This window comes from Rhamphochromis sp. 'chilingali' (assembly GCF_963969265.1).
Source record: "Rhamphochromis sp. 'chilingali' genome assembly, chromosome: 11".
NCBI lineage: Eukaryota > Metazoa > Chordata > Actinopteri > Cichliformes > Cichlidae > Rhamphochromis > Rhamphochromis sp. 'chilingali'.
Window position 1 is genome coordinate 25,439,722 of NC_137938.1, and position 19,632 is coordinate 25,459,353.

General features: G+C 42.0%; 2 protein-coding genes across 3 annotated transcripts in view; one reads left to right on the forward strand and one right to left on the reverse strand.

Moving 5' to 3' along the window:
- Position 1: 1 nt before the first annotated feature.
- g6fl (g6f-like) lies at positions 2-14,774 on the reverse strand. Its single transcript, XM_080896641.1, has 11 exons — positions 14,518-14,774; positions 10,854-11,186; positions 9,188-9,454; positions 8,845-8,880; positions 8,212-8,544; positions 5,605-5,880; positions 1,694-1,816; positions 1,411-1,484; positions 1,145-1,171; positions 717-763; positions 2-425 (listed from the first exon to the last, which is right to left on the reverse strand). Exons 1-11 carry the CDS (start codon positions 14,531-14,533, stop codon positions 404-406), a joined length of 1,554 nt encoding a protein of 517 aa, XP_080752767.1. The 5' UTR covers positions 14,534-14,774; the 3' UTR covers positions 2-403.
- Positions 14,775-14,938: 164 nt separating this feature from the next.
- LOC308405867 (nectin-2) overlaps positions 14,939-19,632 on the forward strand; it is a 94,786-nt gene continuing 90,092 nt past the window's right edge. The window contains exon 1 of one of the 2 annotated variants that reach the window (XM_080896639.1): positions 14,939-15,373. In XM_080896639.1, the coding sequence (XP_080752765.1) occupies positions 15,286-15,373 (88 nt within the window). In that variant the 5' untranslated portion in view covers positions 14,939-15,285. The remainder of the gene's footprint in view (positions 15,374-19,632) is intronic. The other variant, XM_080896640.1, reaches the window with a different exon arrangement.

Below are 19,632 nucleotides of genomic sequence, written 5' to 3' on the forward strand. Positions count from 1 at the left end.
TTTAAAAGTTTAGTATACATATAAATTAGAATAAAATTATTGGTACATATATTATTTGCAGAAGATTATAAAATTGGAAAACAGCAAATATGACTGACAGCAAGGAAACTCATGAAAAGATCATTTGACATACAGAAGTAGGGTACTGTATCAACTGCTATACATGGGTGACAGGTTTTGAAGCATTTTAAGTAAAGAATGCTTTAACTTTACTACTTGACAATAGCTTAGAATAGAGTAAAAACATTTAAACAATTGTGTAGCATGTCCCTAAAGCACTGAAGTTTTTCTTTAAATCCAAACTCTGACATTTGGCTGTTACTTGTGTTTAAAAAGGCCTTCTGCAGCAGCTGGGAGCTGAGCGGATGTGACAGCTGGATACGGGGGAGATGTGGGTAGGTGATCAGCTTTGACACTGCTCGTATCTGAAAACAGAATGCAAAGACACACTCACAAACACACACACACAAATCTCCAGTGCCCCAGTCTCTTTTATTCTTCCTTAAACACAAACACAGACAGCCCACGCAACAACAGCACACGGGTGAAGGAGTGCTGCCTGTCAACGCGTGGCGTGATATTATGCCACAGTGTCAGAGTGATTTTCAGGCTGGGGTGATTGGTGAGTGTGAGAAGAATGTGAAGGGCACATGAGTGGCAGTGCAAACACACAACATACAAAAGCACACACAGGTGATGCAACTGTGTTTGCTTACCGCTCCAGTTCTTTATAGACATCATCCTCTCCTCTTGGCTTCAAATCCTGACATAAAGAAGAAAGGGGAAACGGGAAAGAGAGAGAGAGAGAGTGAGTGAGAGTGAGAAGGAGTGGGACAGAGAGGTCAAGGATAAAGAGATGTACTCAGGCCAGATTTATGTCCCTCTGGTGTGTAATGAGATTGATTTGTTAATACCACTAATGTAAGGGTGACAGTTGATAGGCAATGTTTTTATCTGAGTGAAGGCTGATAGATTAGAGGAGAAGACTGGAAGTGAGAAGGAAGACGTATCTGCTGACAGCTTAGGGAGGGTGCAATAGAGAGAATGAGACTTTGTATGCACTAGTGAAGATGTGTGTCACAGTTACTTGCACAGAGACATGCATGCACAGTGCCTGCATGTGTGTGAGTGCATAATAACTCACCATGTAGACTGGACCCTGGGGAGGGGCCTGTTGGGAGGGGAAAAAACTGGTTTAATGAACATCAAGTGACAGAGAGGGAGGGACACTTGAAGTCGGAGGAAAACAGAAGCAGACGAGGGAAGAAAAAGTGCACTACAGAAAGAAGACGGTAAAGGGGGGGAGGGGAGGGGAGGGGAGGGGGAGGAAAGCAAATACCAGAGGGGCGATGGAGAAGCGGGGAAGATGAGGGCAAAAATCATCAGGAGGTATTTAGTTGAATTCATCACCTGTCTAATATCTTCAGGATTCTCATAGATGTTCTCTGCTTCACCCGAGTGGACAGACAGAGACTGCTCGATACCTGAGTACAAAAAGACAGTTACTAGTGTACACACACGCAAACACACTCGGCTGCACAGGGATGGAGGAGCTGGGAGTGGGGTGGGGGGCAGATTCATTACAACAACCCCAGAGGATGTCACGGCCCAGATCACTCAGTGGAAGCCAACAGGGGCCAAAGATGGACGGAACACGGAAAGCTGTCAAAAAAGAAAACGGCAGAAGACTCACCGCGATCAGAAATGTGTCTCTGTCTCCATAGCAACACACCGACAGCTGCGGCAACCAGGGGCACCAGGAGTAATAAAGCAGTGAGAGAAGGGCGCGGGGAGGAGGTGGTGTCATCGACACTCTCTACAAAAGGAAAAAGTGAGAGAAAGAGAAAAGAGAGAGAGAAGCATGATTTTTTCCAAGAACGGTGCTAATATAAAACTCAGAGAGCGGTGATGGTGTGCGGTTGAATGACATTAAGGCTGTCCAGGAACTTATTGCTGTTTGCTCTCCAGTTTGTTCTAGTCGAGCAGGGGGGGGGGGGGGGGGGAACCTTTTTTTCTTAACACTTGGAGCTATATTTTAGGACATTTTGCACTTCCAATTTCCTGAACATGTTACATGGATTTGCATCATACTGCTGTCAGTCAAGGACAAAGGGTGCAGTGAAATAAGGCGAGGAAATCGAGACTCTAACAGACAGAATGAATAGTCTGTAGAGCAGCTTCGAAGACATCGATCTGACAGACCCTCCGTCTGGACAGTAAAGGCTGTCAATTTGAAGCGTGGATGAGAAGACGGAAAGCAGCAGTATCAAGGAGACCAGATACTCTCTGATCATTACAACAAACAACAAAAACTCAGCAAAATGCCACTTCCACACAAAGCTGTTTATGCAAAAACAAAACCCTAATTATTCCATTTCTCATTTTCTAAATATGATGTAGGTAAAGTCTGGAGATGCTTTTCTTTGCACTCCGTTGACATCTGATCCCAGCGACAAAAAGCTTCTAGGCAAACTGACAAACAATGGGGGATTGCAGTCCTTCAGCCAATCCTGGCCGATGCAGTATTTAAAAACAGGTGGTTTAAAAGCGTAGGCATGATTATCACAAACATTACATAAGCACAACATTAGCTCACTGTTGTACAAGTCAAATTTTGTGGGAAGAGCACATGCGTGCAATCAAACTTGTAAGGATTGTTTGCATAATGACGGTGACATCAGTCTTGCAAAACACAGCCACCGGGCAACATGGGAAGCAGCAGGGTGGCGCCTGTTTCCACAGAGATTGTGTAAATTAGTGCACCTGAACAAGCGCACCGTTGTCTGTCTGCTCAACTGTAGACAGAGCACAAAACGGTAAGATCTAACAAACGTCTTTGGGTTACACAAGAGAAGCCTCATTCACTCTCAATCACTGCAAAGACTGATTATGTAATTACATAATTAGCAGAATTTATGATTAACTCCTTCATTTAAGATTCTCCAAAGGACAGAAAAAAGGTGAAAAGTAAAGTTCACTTTCACCAACTTTTCACAAATTTTGTTTGAAAGGGGATTGGCCCTTGGGCTTCACCTTAGCCCCGGTGTCTCAGCTTTTAGCCAGCTTCAAAATAATCAATCATTATGTGCTGTGTGAGGTGTAATTGATTGGTGAGTGAGTGTAGAGGTTGCTAATGGAATATTGTAGTGAGAGCTGACCCCAAGACTGACCTGCTCTGTTCTCCATGCCAGCTTTAACGCATGAATTATGGTAATTGAGCACAGTGAAGTGAGGCGTAACTGCCCCTAGATTCTCGTGACCACTTGTCCTCTTCTTTCTTTCTTTCTTTCTTTCTTTCTTTCTTTCTTTCTTTCTTTCTTTCTTTCTTTCTTTCTTTCTTTCTTTCTTTCTTTCTTTCTTTCACCTTCCTCTATATCTTTACTATTTCTTTCCCCCATTGCCACTTCTTTACCTCATCTATTTAATCTCAAATGAGGTAGGGAGTGATTTATATTATTGCAATTGTAGGGAGGAGTGCCTGAAGAACTGCTTGAATGCTTTGCAAACGATGGACAAACTGAAGATAGAAAATGACTGCAGAAAATCCCTGACATTTGAAGTATGTTGTGTGCTCCTCAGCACAATAATTGGTTCAATTCTGCATTCTTTGAACTCTGCCACCGGTGAAAGAATTTTGACAGTGCATTGTTATTTTACCTCCTACACCATGCACTCTGCTTGGCTTACATTTCAGTTAATATCCTAAAATTATAAATATAAATATGGGTTGTTTGGTGCACTAAAAACTTGCTTCACTTACTTCCTGCTCAAAGCACAAAAATTATGCTACCCGAGATGTCTTCCAGAGAAAAAAAAAACAGTTCAGAAACCTTGAACTGTCACTACTTATTGTCACATTATCCATTATTAACCATGATTTGATTTTTTGTGCTATCTTGCACTATTGCTGTGTTTGTGCAGTCTGCCACTTTTCAACAGAAAAAAAATGTAGGTCATCCAACACTCACATTATTTGAATTTTCACTCTGTTCAGTCTAAATTCCCTGTGACATGCTGGAAAAATGCAACGCTTGTCATATTTATTCTACACACAGTTGCAAGAAATAGTTTGAATTCCCAGAATTTATGAGGCGATTACTCATAAAATGTGGTCTTATCTTTATCTAAGTCACAATTATAGACAAATCTGATTAAAAATAATAACAAACACAGAGCTACCAGCTAGAGTGCAGGCTGAAAGTTGTTACACTCTTGAATTTATTAACTTGCTGAACCCCCTTTAACAACAACAATCTCCAGTGGATTTTTTTCCTGTGGCTGCTTCTGAGACTTGCGCATCTTTGAGACGCTCTTGTTTCAGTTCATCAGTATTTCAGGGACATCTTGATTGAACAGCCCCCTTCGGGTCAAACCACAACATTTCAGTTGGGTCGAGGTCAGAACTCAGAATTGGTGTGATGTTTGCAGGACGCCCACTCCGAGGGAGAGCAGCTACAGTCCTGATTTTCCTCCACTTGCAGACAGTTTTTCTTGTAAACTCATGAACACCCATGTCTTGAGAGAAATGCTTTTGGAGCCCTTTCTAGCAATATGCACTTCTATGATGCCATCATCATGTGAGAGTTGCTTCAAGCCAGTCTCTCTTGAGAAGAGCAGACTTTGCCAGTAACCTGACTTTGTGTGCATGTATTTAGTAAGAAGAGGCACATCTCCAGCCCACACTTCCAGTCTAACCTGAGCACAGAAGCACCCTAACTTCTCTCAGCCTAGACTTTAAATATTTACTCCGTGTGCTCAATCTGTGCATAAAAAGTGCAACTTCTAGCTACATATTGAGTCAGATTGTGTTTGACTATAAGCATGACTTAGCTTATCATCAGAATATCCAAAAAGTCCAAAAACTTTCTCTTACAACTGTATATGTATCTCAACCTGACCACTCCAATCAGACAAAATCTTGCTGCCTCATCTCTTCTCCTACTCGCCATTCACCCTCCAACGCTCGTTCTTTCCTGTGCATTATTCTTATAGCTTTACCATCACCATGCATCACGATGAGCTCTGGGGGCCTTCAACCCAAGTGATGTATTGGGTTATGGGGAGTGAACTCATCTCTGCTAAGGGATTCATTCAACTGTCACATCCTCCTGTGTTCCTCCACAGCCACCAATACAATAAGCTTGAATTATTTAGTTTTTGTGGGAAGAGATGTCCTAAGGTCTTGTCTTCTTATACTCAGATAGCTGGGTGAGTTTGATGAGAAAAAAAAAAATAGCCTATATGGCTTTATATTTTCTAGAATAAAATGCAGAGTAGAATATTATCCAATGCATTAAGTTATTCAGCTGGATATTATCACAAAGACTTTTTGTACGGAAGCTTTGACCTGTGACCTCTTTAGCTACATTAAGAAAGCATAACATATGGTATCTGTCATGAGCTTTCGTCTCTGTAAACCCAAGGCTCTCTGGCAGACGAGCTGACCTGGGGTTGGCTTGAATACGCCATAGAACGCTTCGTGCAGCAGATATCCGGGAAGCATCCACATTCATGGTTAATTATTCCCAAGCAGATAGGAAGTCTGCCAGGACTGTTGTGTGTTATATAATAGTGATCCTAAAGAAAATCAGAAAACACACCAACCTTTGGACAAATTCTGCACAACCTTTGGAGACACTGTGATAGCTTGTGTTGCCTGAATGGCCTGCCCATTTTTCAGGTGGAGAACGCAGGTGTAGTTTCCTGCTATGTCAGAGGTGATGGGCAAGGGCAGACTGGTGGTGATGCTGCCAAGGCTGCTGCTTGACATCTTTAGCTTTCGACTCGCGTTGTGATGCTTCCACTCGACTTTTCGGACCTGGGACCGCTCCGAGTAGAGGCAGATCAACTCCATCTTTGAGGAATATTTCTTGATTTTAACTGTGGAGGTGATGCAGAGTGATAAGCGGATGAGTGGAGGGCAGCACGGGAAGAGAACGAGACCAAAGAAATAAAGGGAAGCCAGTAGGAATGATGAGTTACAGAAAAGGTAGTTGCGGGGGGGAACAAGGTGTGTTAAAGGGTAGTGTGTGAATATAGAAAAGGGCAAGGACAGATAGAGAGTAATGAGGTAAAGGGATATGAAAAACAAAGAACAATTCAGAGAAGGGTCAAAATAATATATATTCATTAACTTGATTTGCTGCTAATGCATCGCTTGACTGTGACTGATGTTTAGTGTCTCATCAAAGTGGAATGAGAATCCATCTGGGTGTAATCAAGCTCCACAGACCCCATCCACACACACATAAAAAACACACACATTTCACTCTTGATTAGCGTGATCAGTGTGGGCCACCTACAGCCTTGGTGGGAGGGCAGCAGGTATAATCATGCATAATGATACTTATAATGAGGTGGGGTAAAAATATGTGCATCACATGATTAGTGCATTGGTGGTGCATGGTTGGATGTGTGTGTGTATGGGATGCAGATGTGTAAAGCAGGGTGACAGCGACAGTGACTGATCGGCCGGTCATGTCTGGACAACTGTGATGGATGCCAAGGGGACTGTGATTAGTAAAACCCTCCAAGGCCACCATGACAGGGCATGGTGTATGCGTGCATATTAGCTTTGGTGAATGTGGGTGATAATGTGTGCTTCTGCAAAGTGTGAAAACTCCTCAAGGCACACTCATAAAAATCAACAAGCACTCTGCTTGATTTTTTTTTCCTCCTTTAAATTTATGAATTGAGCAAATGTTCTTTTTCATGTGTGTAAAGTCAGTGTATTCCTTTAATAATGTAATTTATCAGTGGCTGCAGGAAATTTTCTCTTCCTTTATTCTGCAGTCAGAGTGCATCGTCTGTAAGAACACTGAACTGGGTTAGAGAAAAAGTCGGTGTCTTGCTCAAGGACAATTCAGCAGGAGAAATGACACCTTGACACGGGCCTCCTGGAAGGAAGTCTCTTTTCACTACAGCACTCTTTGAGCCTGCACTGACTTTGCAACTAAGCTGCACATAGTTTAGTTTCACAATTTATATGGTTTTTATTCTATGGTAAGTTCAACACCATTGTCCAGTGTCATTGTGAAATGTATTAGCAGAGGAACAAAAGAGGCATTTATATTAGTTTAGTATAAAGACTTTAAGCAAAGTTTGTTTGTTTTTTCCAGTGAAAAAATATCTAAGGTTTGCCAAACAGCCTTAAACATACTCGGACTTATTGTGCAGCAAGCAAAGACGCTGCAATGAGGCTGATTTTATTAACATATTTTAGACTGATCTACGTTGTTAGAATGGGCTTAACCTCACAGTCTAATGCAAACTAGACAGTTCTCAAAAAAAGAGGACCAACTTATTTTGACCCTAAAAAGTTTTCCTCCCACATCCAGGGTAACTTAGAACTACGACAAAGATAAAAAACAATGACATTAACTAAAAAAATGGCAGCTAAAATTGTGGCGTAAAAAAGAAGGAGGTTGATTGTCTGGAAAAACTGTAGCTACTTTTTGTGTATTGCTATATTTTGAATTTTTCTGTAACAATATCCTGGTAAATGTGAAATTTTCAAGCCGAAAAAAGATTTGTGTTAATCATCAGTTAGATACTAAGCCAAACAAAGCAAGTTATTTTGATCTATGACGTCACCCCGAGCACAAAAGTGAATAAGCATGTTTCATTTAATGTCAAAGTACTGCTTTAAAAGTGTACAGAAAATGAAAAAATATAATAATAAAAACAGAATAAGTAGGTGGAGAAATATAACAAATGGAGATGCCACCAGCGATTACATGAAAGGTCACTGAATGAATTGATGAGTATGAAAATGATGAGTGAGTCATATGGCCTTTGCAGGATTTCAGCTCAACACAAAAACATATGGCATACTTTATGATGAAAAGACCAAATAAAACCCATCCATCCACCCATGCATACCTACATATATATACACACACATACATACATCAACTGTTTACAAAGCTTGTAGTAATATATTTTGAAGGCAGCGCTTAAATTCGTCCAGCAAATTTAAAAGTCTAAAATCTCTCTAGAATCTGTGTCAAGGAGAATAAAGACAATTTGTCTTTCCATGTATCTCTTTTATCACAGATGCTTGCATAACAGCATCCTTTATGTCATTCTAACACATGTTACACTAAAACCAACAGTCCTAATCTCCAGTGACCCACTGGAGCTGCTCCTATTGTTTTATTCCTTCCAGTCCACCTCTTTCTACTGCCTCCTCCCTCTGACCCCGATCTGTACCTTTCAGCACGCTGAGCGACGTCCTCTGGCTGAAAACGTTGTCATTGAGCAAGACTTCACAGACGTAGAGGCCACCATCTTTCAAGTCAGGAGTAAGCAGAAAGGAAAAGCTCCCAGCCTCTGGGTTGTAGGGTAGACCAGCCATCTGTAGTTTCTCGTTTTGATTAGTCATTAGAATACCCCTCCAACGGTCGTAATCGAACACCTTCTTCATATTATTTTGATTTCTGGTGTCTGGAGGAACCCAGTTCACCTGCACATAGTCCCCCACAACACCAGGACAGGTTAAGAGGAAGGATGTGTGAGCCTGAATGGCAGTGGAGATCAGAGGACCTGCAGGAAAGGGTGGAGGAGGACAGATATGGAGACATTACTGTCCAAGAAGACACGTGGATGGGGAATTCAGACTTAAAAAGTGGATGCATGAAGAGTGGGGTAGAGAAACTATAAACAGAATAGCAAGAAAGTGGGAAAATGGAGATACAGTAGGGGAAAAAATTCCTTCAACAATAGGGATTACATTCTTATATGCTGAGAGTCACTTCTTCAGCTCTGCTCTTGCATTCTGCTCTGCCTGATTACCAAGCTGCTGACACAGGACTTTCAGACTGCTTGTGTTACAGAGTTACTTACCATGTGTTATATTGGTGAATGAGGCCACTTTGTCAGCTGTGGGGATGGGGTTGGGTGGGGGGCAAAAAGCAAATAATGAATAATACATAAATGTAGCAACTATAATATTCACAGGAGGACTAGCTGGATTTTAGTGCAGATCTACACTCTGCTTTTGAGTCTTGAAACTGGTCTATAAAAGTAAATACTTTGAAGAACTGTAGCTACAAGACTTCTAAATAAATAATGCTGTTGCTGGAGTTTCTGGCATTGATGCCCACTTGCACCATCAATAAAAGCAACAACAAATGCATTCTAGCTCGTAATGCTTCTGCACGGCTTCTCTTCTTCCAGTCAGCCTTACCAGAAACTGTTACATCCACATTGAAAGCAAAGAGACGGCTGCTGCTGTTACCCCGGGGGTAAACCATACAGACATAAGCACCATCATCGTTGTTCAGAACTTGTGGTAGTTTGGCCACAGTGTTGGTCTTTGACTTTTTTTCGCTCTTCAGTGTAATATCACCAGGTCCTGCCCAGGTGACCTTTGTGAAGGCAAAGTCAGGAGTGACGCTGGCAATCAGCCGCAGGGTGCTGTACTGAGGAATGGGTACATCGGGGACTACGCTGACTGGAGATGAGACAGGAAAGAGTTAATTTGTGCAAATGCACTTAATTCTCCAGCCATTTAAACAAACATTCATTGTGGCAGGCAAAAACAGCCTTTTATTGCTGTATCTGGATGATGTGAGGCTCATTTCGATTGCAAGTAAATTATTTATCTGCTGTGTAACTATCAACATAAATCTAGTGGGTTTTAAAGTCCAGTGTTTCCCTCTGGAATGCAGTGGATTAAAGGTTCAAATAAAACAGTGTAAAGCGAGCTGCATATATAGGTGCACTACTTGACTTAAGAAGATGTGCCAGATGTTACGAAATAAAAGTGTGGTTGCAGAAAAGATCATTTCCTACATATACTGTTTGCTGTCATTTATAAATCAAGCAAATAATATTCTTTTAGTTATGCAGCATTGTGAAGAAGAACTGTGTATAAAAAAGACATAGAGAGATTTAAAAGAAAAGGAAAGGACAGCATGGAGGAGCCGAAACGCAGAAAAATCAAAAACAACTAAGTTAAAGTCTCCCTACACTAAAAGATTTAGTTGGTATTTCTTCTCCTGGTTGTGGGACTCTACAGAATGATGGATGTTCAGAGACACATGAAAGCTCTTCAAGTGGAAAGTTTCTCTGAGTGTACCTAAAATGTATTCTTAAAGATGAGTACCCAGAAGACTGATCTGGGACAGACATCACAACTACTTTGAAAGTCAGTGGTCCAATAGGTAAAATACACTGTTGAAGCCCGGACTCACAAACACTGAGAACAGACTTTTTCAGTGGCAGCTTGTGTCCTGTAGTAACATTTGGAAATTCATCTATCTGTTTTCTTAACTGCTTATCTGCTAGGTGTGGTGGGCTCGAGCCCTCGTCATGGTCTGACAGACCACATTTTTCCTTCCCACTGTCACTCACTAACTGTTTGCTCATGAGGGTCATCTGATTGTGTTATTGTAGGGTCTTTACCTACAATGTAAATTTCCTTGTGGTGACTTGGAGAAATGGTGCTATATAAACAGAACTGAACTGAATTTGGAGGGGGGGAAGGTAAACACAAGGAGAACCCTCACATCCACACCTACAGTTGATTTAGAAGCACCACGAAGATGGAGTACCTGAGAAAACCCCATCCAAACTTCATGTAATCAAGCAGGAGGTTTCAACCTACAGCTTTCTTGCTGTGCTAACCATTGCACTGCCATGCAGCCATGCTGAGAATTCTTGAAAACCGCATTACAAAAATTATTATTTAATGATGAGTGTGTTTAGATCTCACAAATTACCTGGTGGGGAACTTTAATCATTTATAGATCTGTATAAACACATATGCATACTTTATATATCTGAAAATCTTTGATGACATGTTAGTAGGAGTATCTTTCAAATGCACAATAACGTCTTGTTATTCCTACCTGTAAGGATGACTAAAAGGATAATCTCCTCCTTAAGTATCTTCTCTTGTTGTCGTATCAAGCATGAGTAGAAACCAATGTCTGCTGCTTCAGGCTTTAAAGACAGTGAGAAAACCCCACTGTCTTTAAAGTTAGAGTCAGTCAGTTGCATGGATGGCTTCAAGGCACTTCCAGAGATCCTTTCATTTGTACTGGCTAACATGATCAATTTCCACTCATTTGTACAAAATAGCTTCACCTTCCAGTTAATGGTCACAGGCCCTCTCACACTTGTGTCATTGCAGATCAAAGTGGTAAGCATTCCTTCTCTGACCACCACAACATCGTTCCAATCTGAAGGAGAATAGACACGTTTGCCATTATAAAAGATTAATTCCTGAAGCTGAAATGCATTGAAAATATAGTCTTGCTTTACTGCTCGAGTTTTTTTAATCTTGTGTGCAAAGGACAGGATTATGTTTTTCAACTCAAGAAATGACTCTACACATGGCCATATGTAGAGTAAAAGCAACTATTACAGTTAATCCTCATCCCTATTTATGAGTAAAAATGATTTAGATGAGTTTAGCTGAGGCTATTATGAGGCTTCTGTTGTTAGAGTCAGTCATACATAATGGTTATCTTTCAAAGTCTTTTTAGCACAGAATTCCTCTCTTTGTTTCCCCAGACGGTACAGTATTTCCTTGTAGTGCTGCTGTGGATGGATAGTAACAAAAAGAACTTTGCACTAAAAAGACTACGGGAGATAACAACTCGATTTATGTAAAACAGACAACTAAAGCTTCACATTTACTTCAAATGAATTTAAAATGCATTTCAGAAAAACAAATACTGTGGATTTTTCCATCTTATGATAACTGTGGGCATATCGGTGCTGCATAGGATTAAATAGCAAGGTAAACTGGACCAGGTGGCAAAAATGGCAAACAGCAAAAGGAGAGAAGAAAGCTTTTTTCCTTCTTCTTAACTTGGTAAAAGATACAGTAGGTATAGTTTGTTTTTTTTTAAATTGACCCTCTGGGACAACAAAACAAGCCTCGCTAGGTGTGACTCATCATCGTAATTTACATTCAGAGCTGTGAATTCATTAAAGTTTGCACTACAAAAGCTGTAATTGCTGGGAAATGAAGGCAGTGTTTTCAGCATGAATAGTTTCAAGTACAGTTAAAAAATGTGCTTCCAAAAATCACAGAAATTGGTTCGTACCTGTGATGCCGATGCGACAAGAATATACCACAGAGAAGGAAGCAAGAATAAAGGTGAGAAAACCAGCCTCCATCACAGATTTAAAGAAAAGAAAAACCACTCTCACTGCACCAGTTGTCTCTGTCTTTGACACTGTGACCTTTCTTACTCTTCTTCGGAACAGCAAGAAGTATTTTTCTGCATCCTCCAATATTATTGGTTTGCCTGAGTGGCATCTTAACAACTTTGCTGCACATCTTTGAGCCGAACAGGATATGGAGCAACCAGAATGGACATAATCAGCAGGAAAAGACTGTTATTATTCCAGTCATGTATGTGTGCATGGAGCTGATAAAATACATACATGGGCATTACCATAATGTTGGTGTATGATGTTTTACAACACTTCCGAGCTGAACTTCAGGGCAATTAGTAACAGAACTTCTGACCCCAACGCCGAGTTTGACAAAAGGAACGAGCATGTACTCATGTGCGTATCACAATGTGTGTGTGAAACTGAGAAAACGATAAGAATAACAGAAAGTGAGGGATTGAGGGAGATGAAAAAGCGAGAAATAAAGAGCTTGGGTTGGTGTGGGTGCACTGCAACCCCTAGGCTACATGTCTTTACATCCCATAAATGTCTTTAATTAAGCTAAAGGTATTATCAGCTCCTCTGAGCACTATTACAGATTTTTCCATAATTACCATTGGGTGAATGGGGGCGGTGAAGAGAGATAGTGAAAGAGAGAGAGAGAGGGAGAGAAAGTAGATATGTATTGTGGGTGTCTAATGACGGGGAAAGAGAGAAAAAAAATTAAGAGCAGCACGAGGGGGAGAAATGTGGAAGGAGAGGTGCTCAGACAGAATAAAAAACCCGGGGAGAGAAGAAGTGTGAGAGAGTGTTGCAAGGGAACAGAGACAGTGTGACTTCAAAGAAGCCTGTGGCTGCTGACAAAGAACGTGGTGCTGATCCTGTGGCCCCTCCTCTATGGGTAAATAATCACCATAAGCCTTGGCTCTGTCTAATGAAGCCACTGCCAATGAGCTAATATCTGTTAACTATGGGCTTCATTATCACTGCCACAGACCCCTGGAGAGCATGAGGATGGAGGACGGGATGAATAGCAGAGAGGAGTGAAGGACGAGTGGACAAAGAAAACTGAATGACATGGGAAGAGGGAGAGAGGAAGGGAAGGAAGGAAGGAAGGGAAGGAAGGAAGGAAGGAAGGAAGGAAGGAAGGAAGGAAGGAAGGAAGGAAGGAAGGAAGGAAGGAAGGAAGGAAGGAAGGAAGGAAGGAAGGAAGGAGAAATTAGGAAGGGGAGGAAAGTGAAGTTTAAATGAAGGGAAGGTGTAAGGGTATGAGATGGTGAGAAAAAAGGAGTTGAGGTACTGTGTAAAGAAAGTGGGTAGTGGCTGTTAAGTGGAAGGTGTGAAGGTCGATTTGGTACGGGTATGAAAAATGGATGAGTGTGGGAGGGAAAAGGAATGAAACCCTCCATTTGGTGGCGACTTTCTTTAAAGCTCCTATTCTCCCATGAATGCATAAGATTTAGCAGCAGCAGTGCAGGTATGGGTGGTCTTCGCTCACTTCCCATGACTGTGCTGGTCTTCTAACACTGTGCTACAGAGCCAGGAGGCAGAATTAATTCCTTTTTAGGAAAGATATACTTTACAGCTGTTTTTTCAGGTGTGCACACCATTGCTTGACCTCTGATCACTATCAGCGTCTTCAGAATTTGCATCTCAGTAATAGTCTGGAAATAAGAAGCTTGAGGGGAACTGAGAAAAGGAAGAGAACGGCAGGAAGAAGGCAACATGGTTTAAACTGTGGGACTTACGGAGATGTAATTACATTGGCTGTAAAACACTTGGGTATAGGGATTAGACCTAAACCAGATAATGCCATTGCTATGCTAGTGTGCACCCTGCTTCAGAGGAAAATAGGGCAAAATGAATTGGAAGTTATTCCGTAGAAGAAAAAAATCTCATCAACAATGAGTGTGCTGGAGTCTGCAAATAGATACATGAGAAGCTGTTTCCTTGTGATTTGATTTTTGTGGCTGCCACTGGTTTCGTATTTTGTCGTTCATTAATGAATGCTTATTGATTTTGGCATCTGCTGTTCTGGGGTTTATATGAGCTAATGTCACGTCTGTGCGCGGAAGCAGACAGCAGAGGGCGTAAGCATCATCTGCTTTATTTCATCATGACTCGGAGGAATTGTGTAAGCTAACTTTATGTTGTTGTTGTTTTGTTTTCTGGCGTGTTTTTTTAAAATATAGTTTTAGGTTGTAAGTCACTTTTCTGTTGCAACAATTAGTAGTCTACACAAATTGCTGGTGAGATTATTTTACTTGGCAGCGCCCTAAAATTGGAAGTGGGTCGTGAAAACCGTATCATCCTGATGCTTTTGAAGGAATAAATCTCCCCCTCAAAGTGAAGCACATAAATTTTGTGACTCTGTTCTTTACGCACCAGCTCCACTGCGCATCTGCCCGTCAAAGAAGAGAGATCACTCCTCTGGTGTCTTTCCTCCCATTTTCTTCTTTGGTACAGTTCATCATCGGGGGTCTGTGAACAGCGGGTGCTGTGTGGTGAACAGATTGGAAAGCTCCATGAGGCAAATCTGTGATATTGGGCTGTACAAATAAATTCGCCTTGACTTAAAACCTGCTGCGTAGTTTGGATGGTATCTAGGTGCAGGTTGTATTCCAGGGAAAAATTCTTTCAGCAATTTCAACAAGTTGTTCTCTGAGCCCCCCCGCCTGCCATTGCTAATCTTAATTGTTTTTTTCGGAGGGGGGTGGAAAGGATAAGGACTGTGACGCCTGATGACATCACCTCAGTCACACACGCAGTTCGAGAGCCGCGCGCTCACACGCAGGAAATAGTTGTTGGAGCAGAGAGAGAGAGAGAGAGAGAGAGAGAGAAAGAGAAAGAAAGCAGCAGTTCTTCACATCCTGAACACCGGCGGAGAGGAACTATTCACCTGTGCGCTGCCAGGACGAATTCACAAGGATTTCCATTCATTTTTAGCCCATTTTGCTTTAAAGACGAACGAGGGACACTTCAAACAAGAATCTCTGTCGGACTCTTGACCTGTCCTGTAACCAAACAAGTTCTGATTCTTTGAGTGAGATTTTACTCCGAAGTTGACCTTTATTTGAAGTTTTTTTTCTTCTCAAAGCCCTATTTATTTCGGCGATCCTTCGTTCCTGGGGTTTTAGCGGACCGTAATCAACCATGGCGAGACATGACTCCCGAATCTGGCCTGAATGCACAAAAATGATAGGACTGCTCTGCTTGGTTTCGTCGATACTTCTACAGCACGGTAAGAAAAGATCACTTATAACAAGTCAGTGGTGTCCAGCTCATTGCCGACACCGGCTTGTTTTCCGTCTTCTTCTTCTCCGAGCTTGAATAATTTAGGAGAAGACCAATTTAAACCTGACTACCACCTGTCAGGGCGGTGACGGGCGAAGAAAATCCAGCAGGTGATTTCCTTGCTTTCTGTACAGGCGACGCTTTAACTCTTCGCTTTAACTCGTCGGATTTTCTCTGAGTTTTGACTATACTAACGCCAAGTGCGGTGGTCAGAGAGATAACTCTTTATTTTAATTATTTCTCTCAGAGGTTTTGATCGTAAACCAGGCCCATCGGTCTTTGACCCGAGTTTCGGTCGGTGACTCAACGCCATGTTTAGTTTCCCTAAGGTGTGGCTCTGTGGAGCAAGGTGTTGAGGCGAGGTGCCTTCTGCGCTTCATTGGTGACTTCCCCTCTTTAAACCTAGGCGCTGTTTCAGTCTATCCTTCGTACTCCTTTTCCCACCTTAAAGCCCATTTCATCCCCACAGCCCCCTCCCTGCTCCTTTTCATTCCTGTATCCACGCATTGACGAAAACTGGTCTGGTAACAGCTCTTAATGTACACTGAAACTGACAGAGGGGGCAAGAACTGGATGGCCCGCTCTGGCTAATATCTAGATGGAACTTGCGCATGATTTTCTTTCAGTGTACCGCTTGGATTTTTTAAAAATGTAATCTGGCGTCTATTACTTTAAGCAAAGTGACTGGCCACGCCTGCTCGCGTTAATAATTCAGCTGTTTTCCAGTCTGCTTGAGCTCAGGTAGCGTACAGGTACCGCGACCGTAGGGCTCCCCAAAAATATTCCTGGTATGCACTTAACCTATTAGCATATGAATATGTTGCAGGAAACCAGTTCAACATTCTCGCTGCCTTTCCTCACTAGACCGGGTATTTTGTTGTTCTTTTTTCCTGTAATTGGGGCAGGAATGTAGGACTAGATCTAAAGTCCTGGCACAGCTACAGTATACATTTTCAATAGTGAGCGGGTTGTGGTGTTTTTTAATTGCAGTATTTGAGTTATTCATGCAGTGGACCTTTTTTGTCCGATTTCATTTTACAGAACATGAAGTGCTCTTAGTGGAGGGAGAAAAGTGGAGAAAACAAAACAAAAGGCTTTACATATTTATGAGTGAGGACAAAAGCAAGGCATTCCCTGTGCAGGCACCAACGTGGCTTTTTCTTTTCATTTTTAGTATTTTTTTTTCGCTTTTTTTTTTTTTCAAAAGGGACTTCTGTCTGATTTCCTTTTGGTTAATATGCTATGGGGAACTGAAACTTTTTACTGGTCTCCTTTTGCATTTTTTTACCTTCACTTTTCCCTCTAGAGGTTTGACAGCAACCACTTACCTCCACTTCTCCAGCTTCAATCTGGGAGCGAAAGAAGTTCATTAATTTTCTGCAAAGTTTTCAATTTAACATGGCCCAGCTTTAATGTAAAAACCTATCCAATTCAATATTGAATTGGATAGGTTTTTAATTATGTTGGCTTCTGTAATATTTCTGAGTTCAGCAGACAAGTGGCCTGCCAGTTTAAGCTCTGAAATTGAACTATAATACCAACCCCGACCCCCAAGATCACCACGAACCATGGATGTGGGTCAGAAAGGCTTTGGCCCATTACCAAGGAGATGTTTTTATTGGAAGAACGGTGGGCTTACGTGAGGGGGAGTGTTTTTTTTTTTTTTGTTTTTTTTTAAGTGGGGGAGTATGAGGCTGTGGGAGTATTGTCTTTATGGCTGAGTAAGCTGCGTGTTTGCAGGGGGCGGCTGGCTGGGCGCCCAAGAACCCGGTGGGCATGCAGGGTCAGGGCTGGGGGAAGAGACTCTGTCCTTCTCCGCTCACAAATAAGCCATTGTTGTTGTGTTTTTAATCTTTTGTATACCTGAAAGCATTCAGAAAAGTATGCAAAGCCATTCTTGACGACTCTCCTCAGATTCAAGCAAAAACAGGTGGCTTTTCAGCGGCCCGCTGCTTTTGTGCGTTGGATTGATGTGGCTGAGTTTCTGGATTGGCTGGAAAACGCAACAGGCAGCAACTGATTAAGACAGGCGACGCCCTGGCTACCCTCTTTCCCACCGTCATTTGAAATCTCTCCCCCTCCCTCTCTCCCACCAAGCATGCGCTCCCTCCCCCACCGCTGCTGTCCACTACATACAGAGGCCTTGTTCTTGTCTCCGTCTGTTTTTTTTCTGCTGTCTTTTATTCTTTCCTGTCCAGAGCTTTTGTGTGGGTGATAGTAGTGATTGGGTTATTCAGATGGCCTCCCTCGCTCCCCCCACCTCTCTTCGAACTCAAGGCCGTGCTGTTTATGACAGGAACAACATGCAGCCAGACAGGACAATAAACCACATGACCTTACCATAGCCTGTCATGACTGTAGGATTTCAGAGCTGTATTCTTTTTACAGCTACAATCACACCAGCTAATATGATTATGCTGTAGAATATCAAAGTACTGAAAAAACCACAGCATTTTCACAATCATTAACTGCCCACCCTGTTCAGTCACACACAGACACACACACACAGATGTACTTAGCGTGGATACTGATTGACTCGAATGTACTGATCTTTCTTTTGGCAGTCCTCGGTGTGCAATAGTTCAGACTATTAGGTCTAACAGTTCCCCTCCACATGGTGTGAAACAGTGTATTCCTGCCAAGTCTGGAACAATTCATCATCACAACAGAGGAAGAGCACTAGACTCTGTCTATTAAGAGGAATGTAATTGATGGATCATGAGAGGAGGTTTTTTTTTCTTTTCTTTTCTATGCTAATAAAGGGGAAGAAAAAAGTAAGTCCTTAGTATCTCATTAGTCTCAGTGGAGCGAGGAGTTTTCAGTCTGGCTTTAGTTTTTTGTGTTAATGGCTGTTGAGGTTTGGTCCTATCATTATGTAAATGAGCTGTCCTCACCCTTTTGCACCAGCACCGTAAATGTCAGAAGGATTTTGAAAAGGTCAGGTGTGTGCTTCTGTACGTGTGAAAGAAAATCTCGTCCCGACTATGATATGTGCTGGTAAAAACACACACACTTGCACGCACACACATACTCGCTGAGGGTTCCTGTTTAAATGACACATCAATAACGTCTTCCTCTCGCTTATGGTCGCCATTAAAGGTTTGTTGATTCAGACATAAAAGTGTTCTTGAATTTATGGCTTAATGGAGACATGAGAGTGATGCCAATTCATTGTATTTCCCTTTATACGTGGGCAGTGTTTGGCAAATGTGTCCCAATTAATTTCGAATAACAAAATTGTGAAATGATTGAAGCTTTGGCATTTCACCAGATGAGCCTAATGATTTAGACAGCTTTTTAATACTACTTGTTTGTTTTTTTTTTGTTTTTTTTTTCCAGGTGCAGGACTTGGTAATATTTAATGGTCGCTCAGAAATGAAGCACCACTTATCCCACTATAAAATTGTGACAAATGTGAAGCTTTTTAACTGACGTATTGAAAACATTTTAGCACAAGGCACTTTTCATTTTAAAACCAATATGGTAGCTAAATTGATTAAATTGTTGATCCTTGACATTTTACCGGATTTTAGGTATACAGCTATTTTGATAAATCAGGTTTTAGTGAGATTACTTTGCTCCATAGAGTTTTCATTACCAGTGACCACAGACACAAAAGCTCCATCAAGTTTATTGTTGACTTGGCAAATATTATTAGACTGGATGGATGGAGCGGAGCAGAGGGGGTCGATGCGCGCCAGCCGCTGCATCTTGTTGCGTTTTAGGCCACATAGTATACCACAGAGGCAGGCACAGATACGTGTGCACATTTAGCTGGTGATGCATGGGCGATGTAACCTGAGGCTGCACTGTAAGTCAGATGACATTCCAATAATAGGGCGGAGGCGACACATCACAGAATGACACTGCATGTGTGTATTACTGTTTGTTTCAGGAAGGCAAGTGTTATCCTCATCAGCAACCCTGTTATCTTCTACAGACATCAGATGTTTGGAGTTCCTTTTTTTCCCCAACTCCATGCTCATTTAATTGACTGCCTTAAACGAGGCTTATCCTGCAACTTGTAATAATGATAGTGGGTTTCCTGTGACAAGAGAGCCAAAGCCAGCAGCTCTGCGTCTGAAGTCCCTCCCTGCTCTCTTCCGTTGACTTGTACATGCTGGGTGGATGGAGGTCACACTGGGAGCCCCCAGCCAGCATGTTTGTGTTTTGCTCTGAGAGTTGCCAGACGGCTGAAGTCAGTCC

Coding starts and splice junctions, on each gene's coding strand:
- g6fl (XM_080896641.1), bottom strand. Junction 9,455..10,853: donor CCTTTTAGTCATCCTTACAG/GTAGGAATAACA, acceptor TCTCATCTCCAG/TCAGCGTAGTCCCCGATGTA. Junction 1,817..5,604: donor TGTGCAGAATTTGTCCAAAG/GTTGGTGTGTTT, acceptor TTCCTTTTGTAG/AGAGTGTCGATGACACCACC.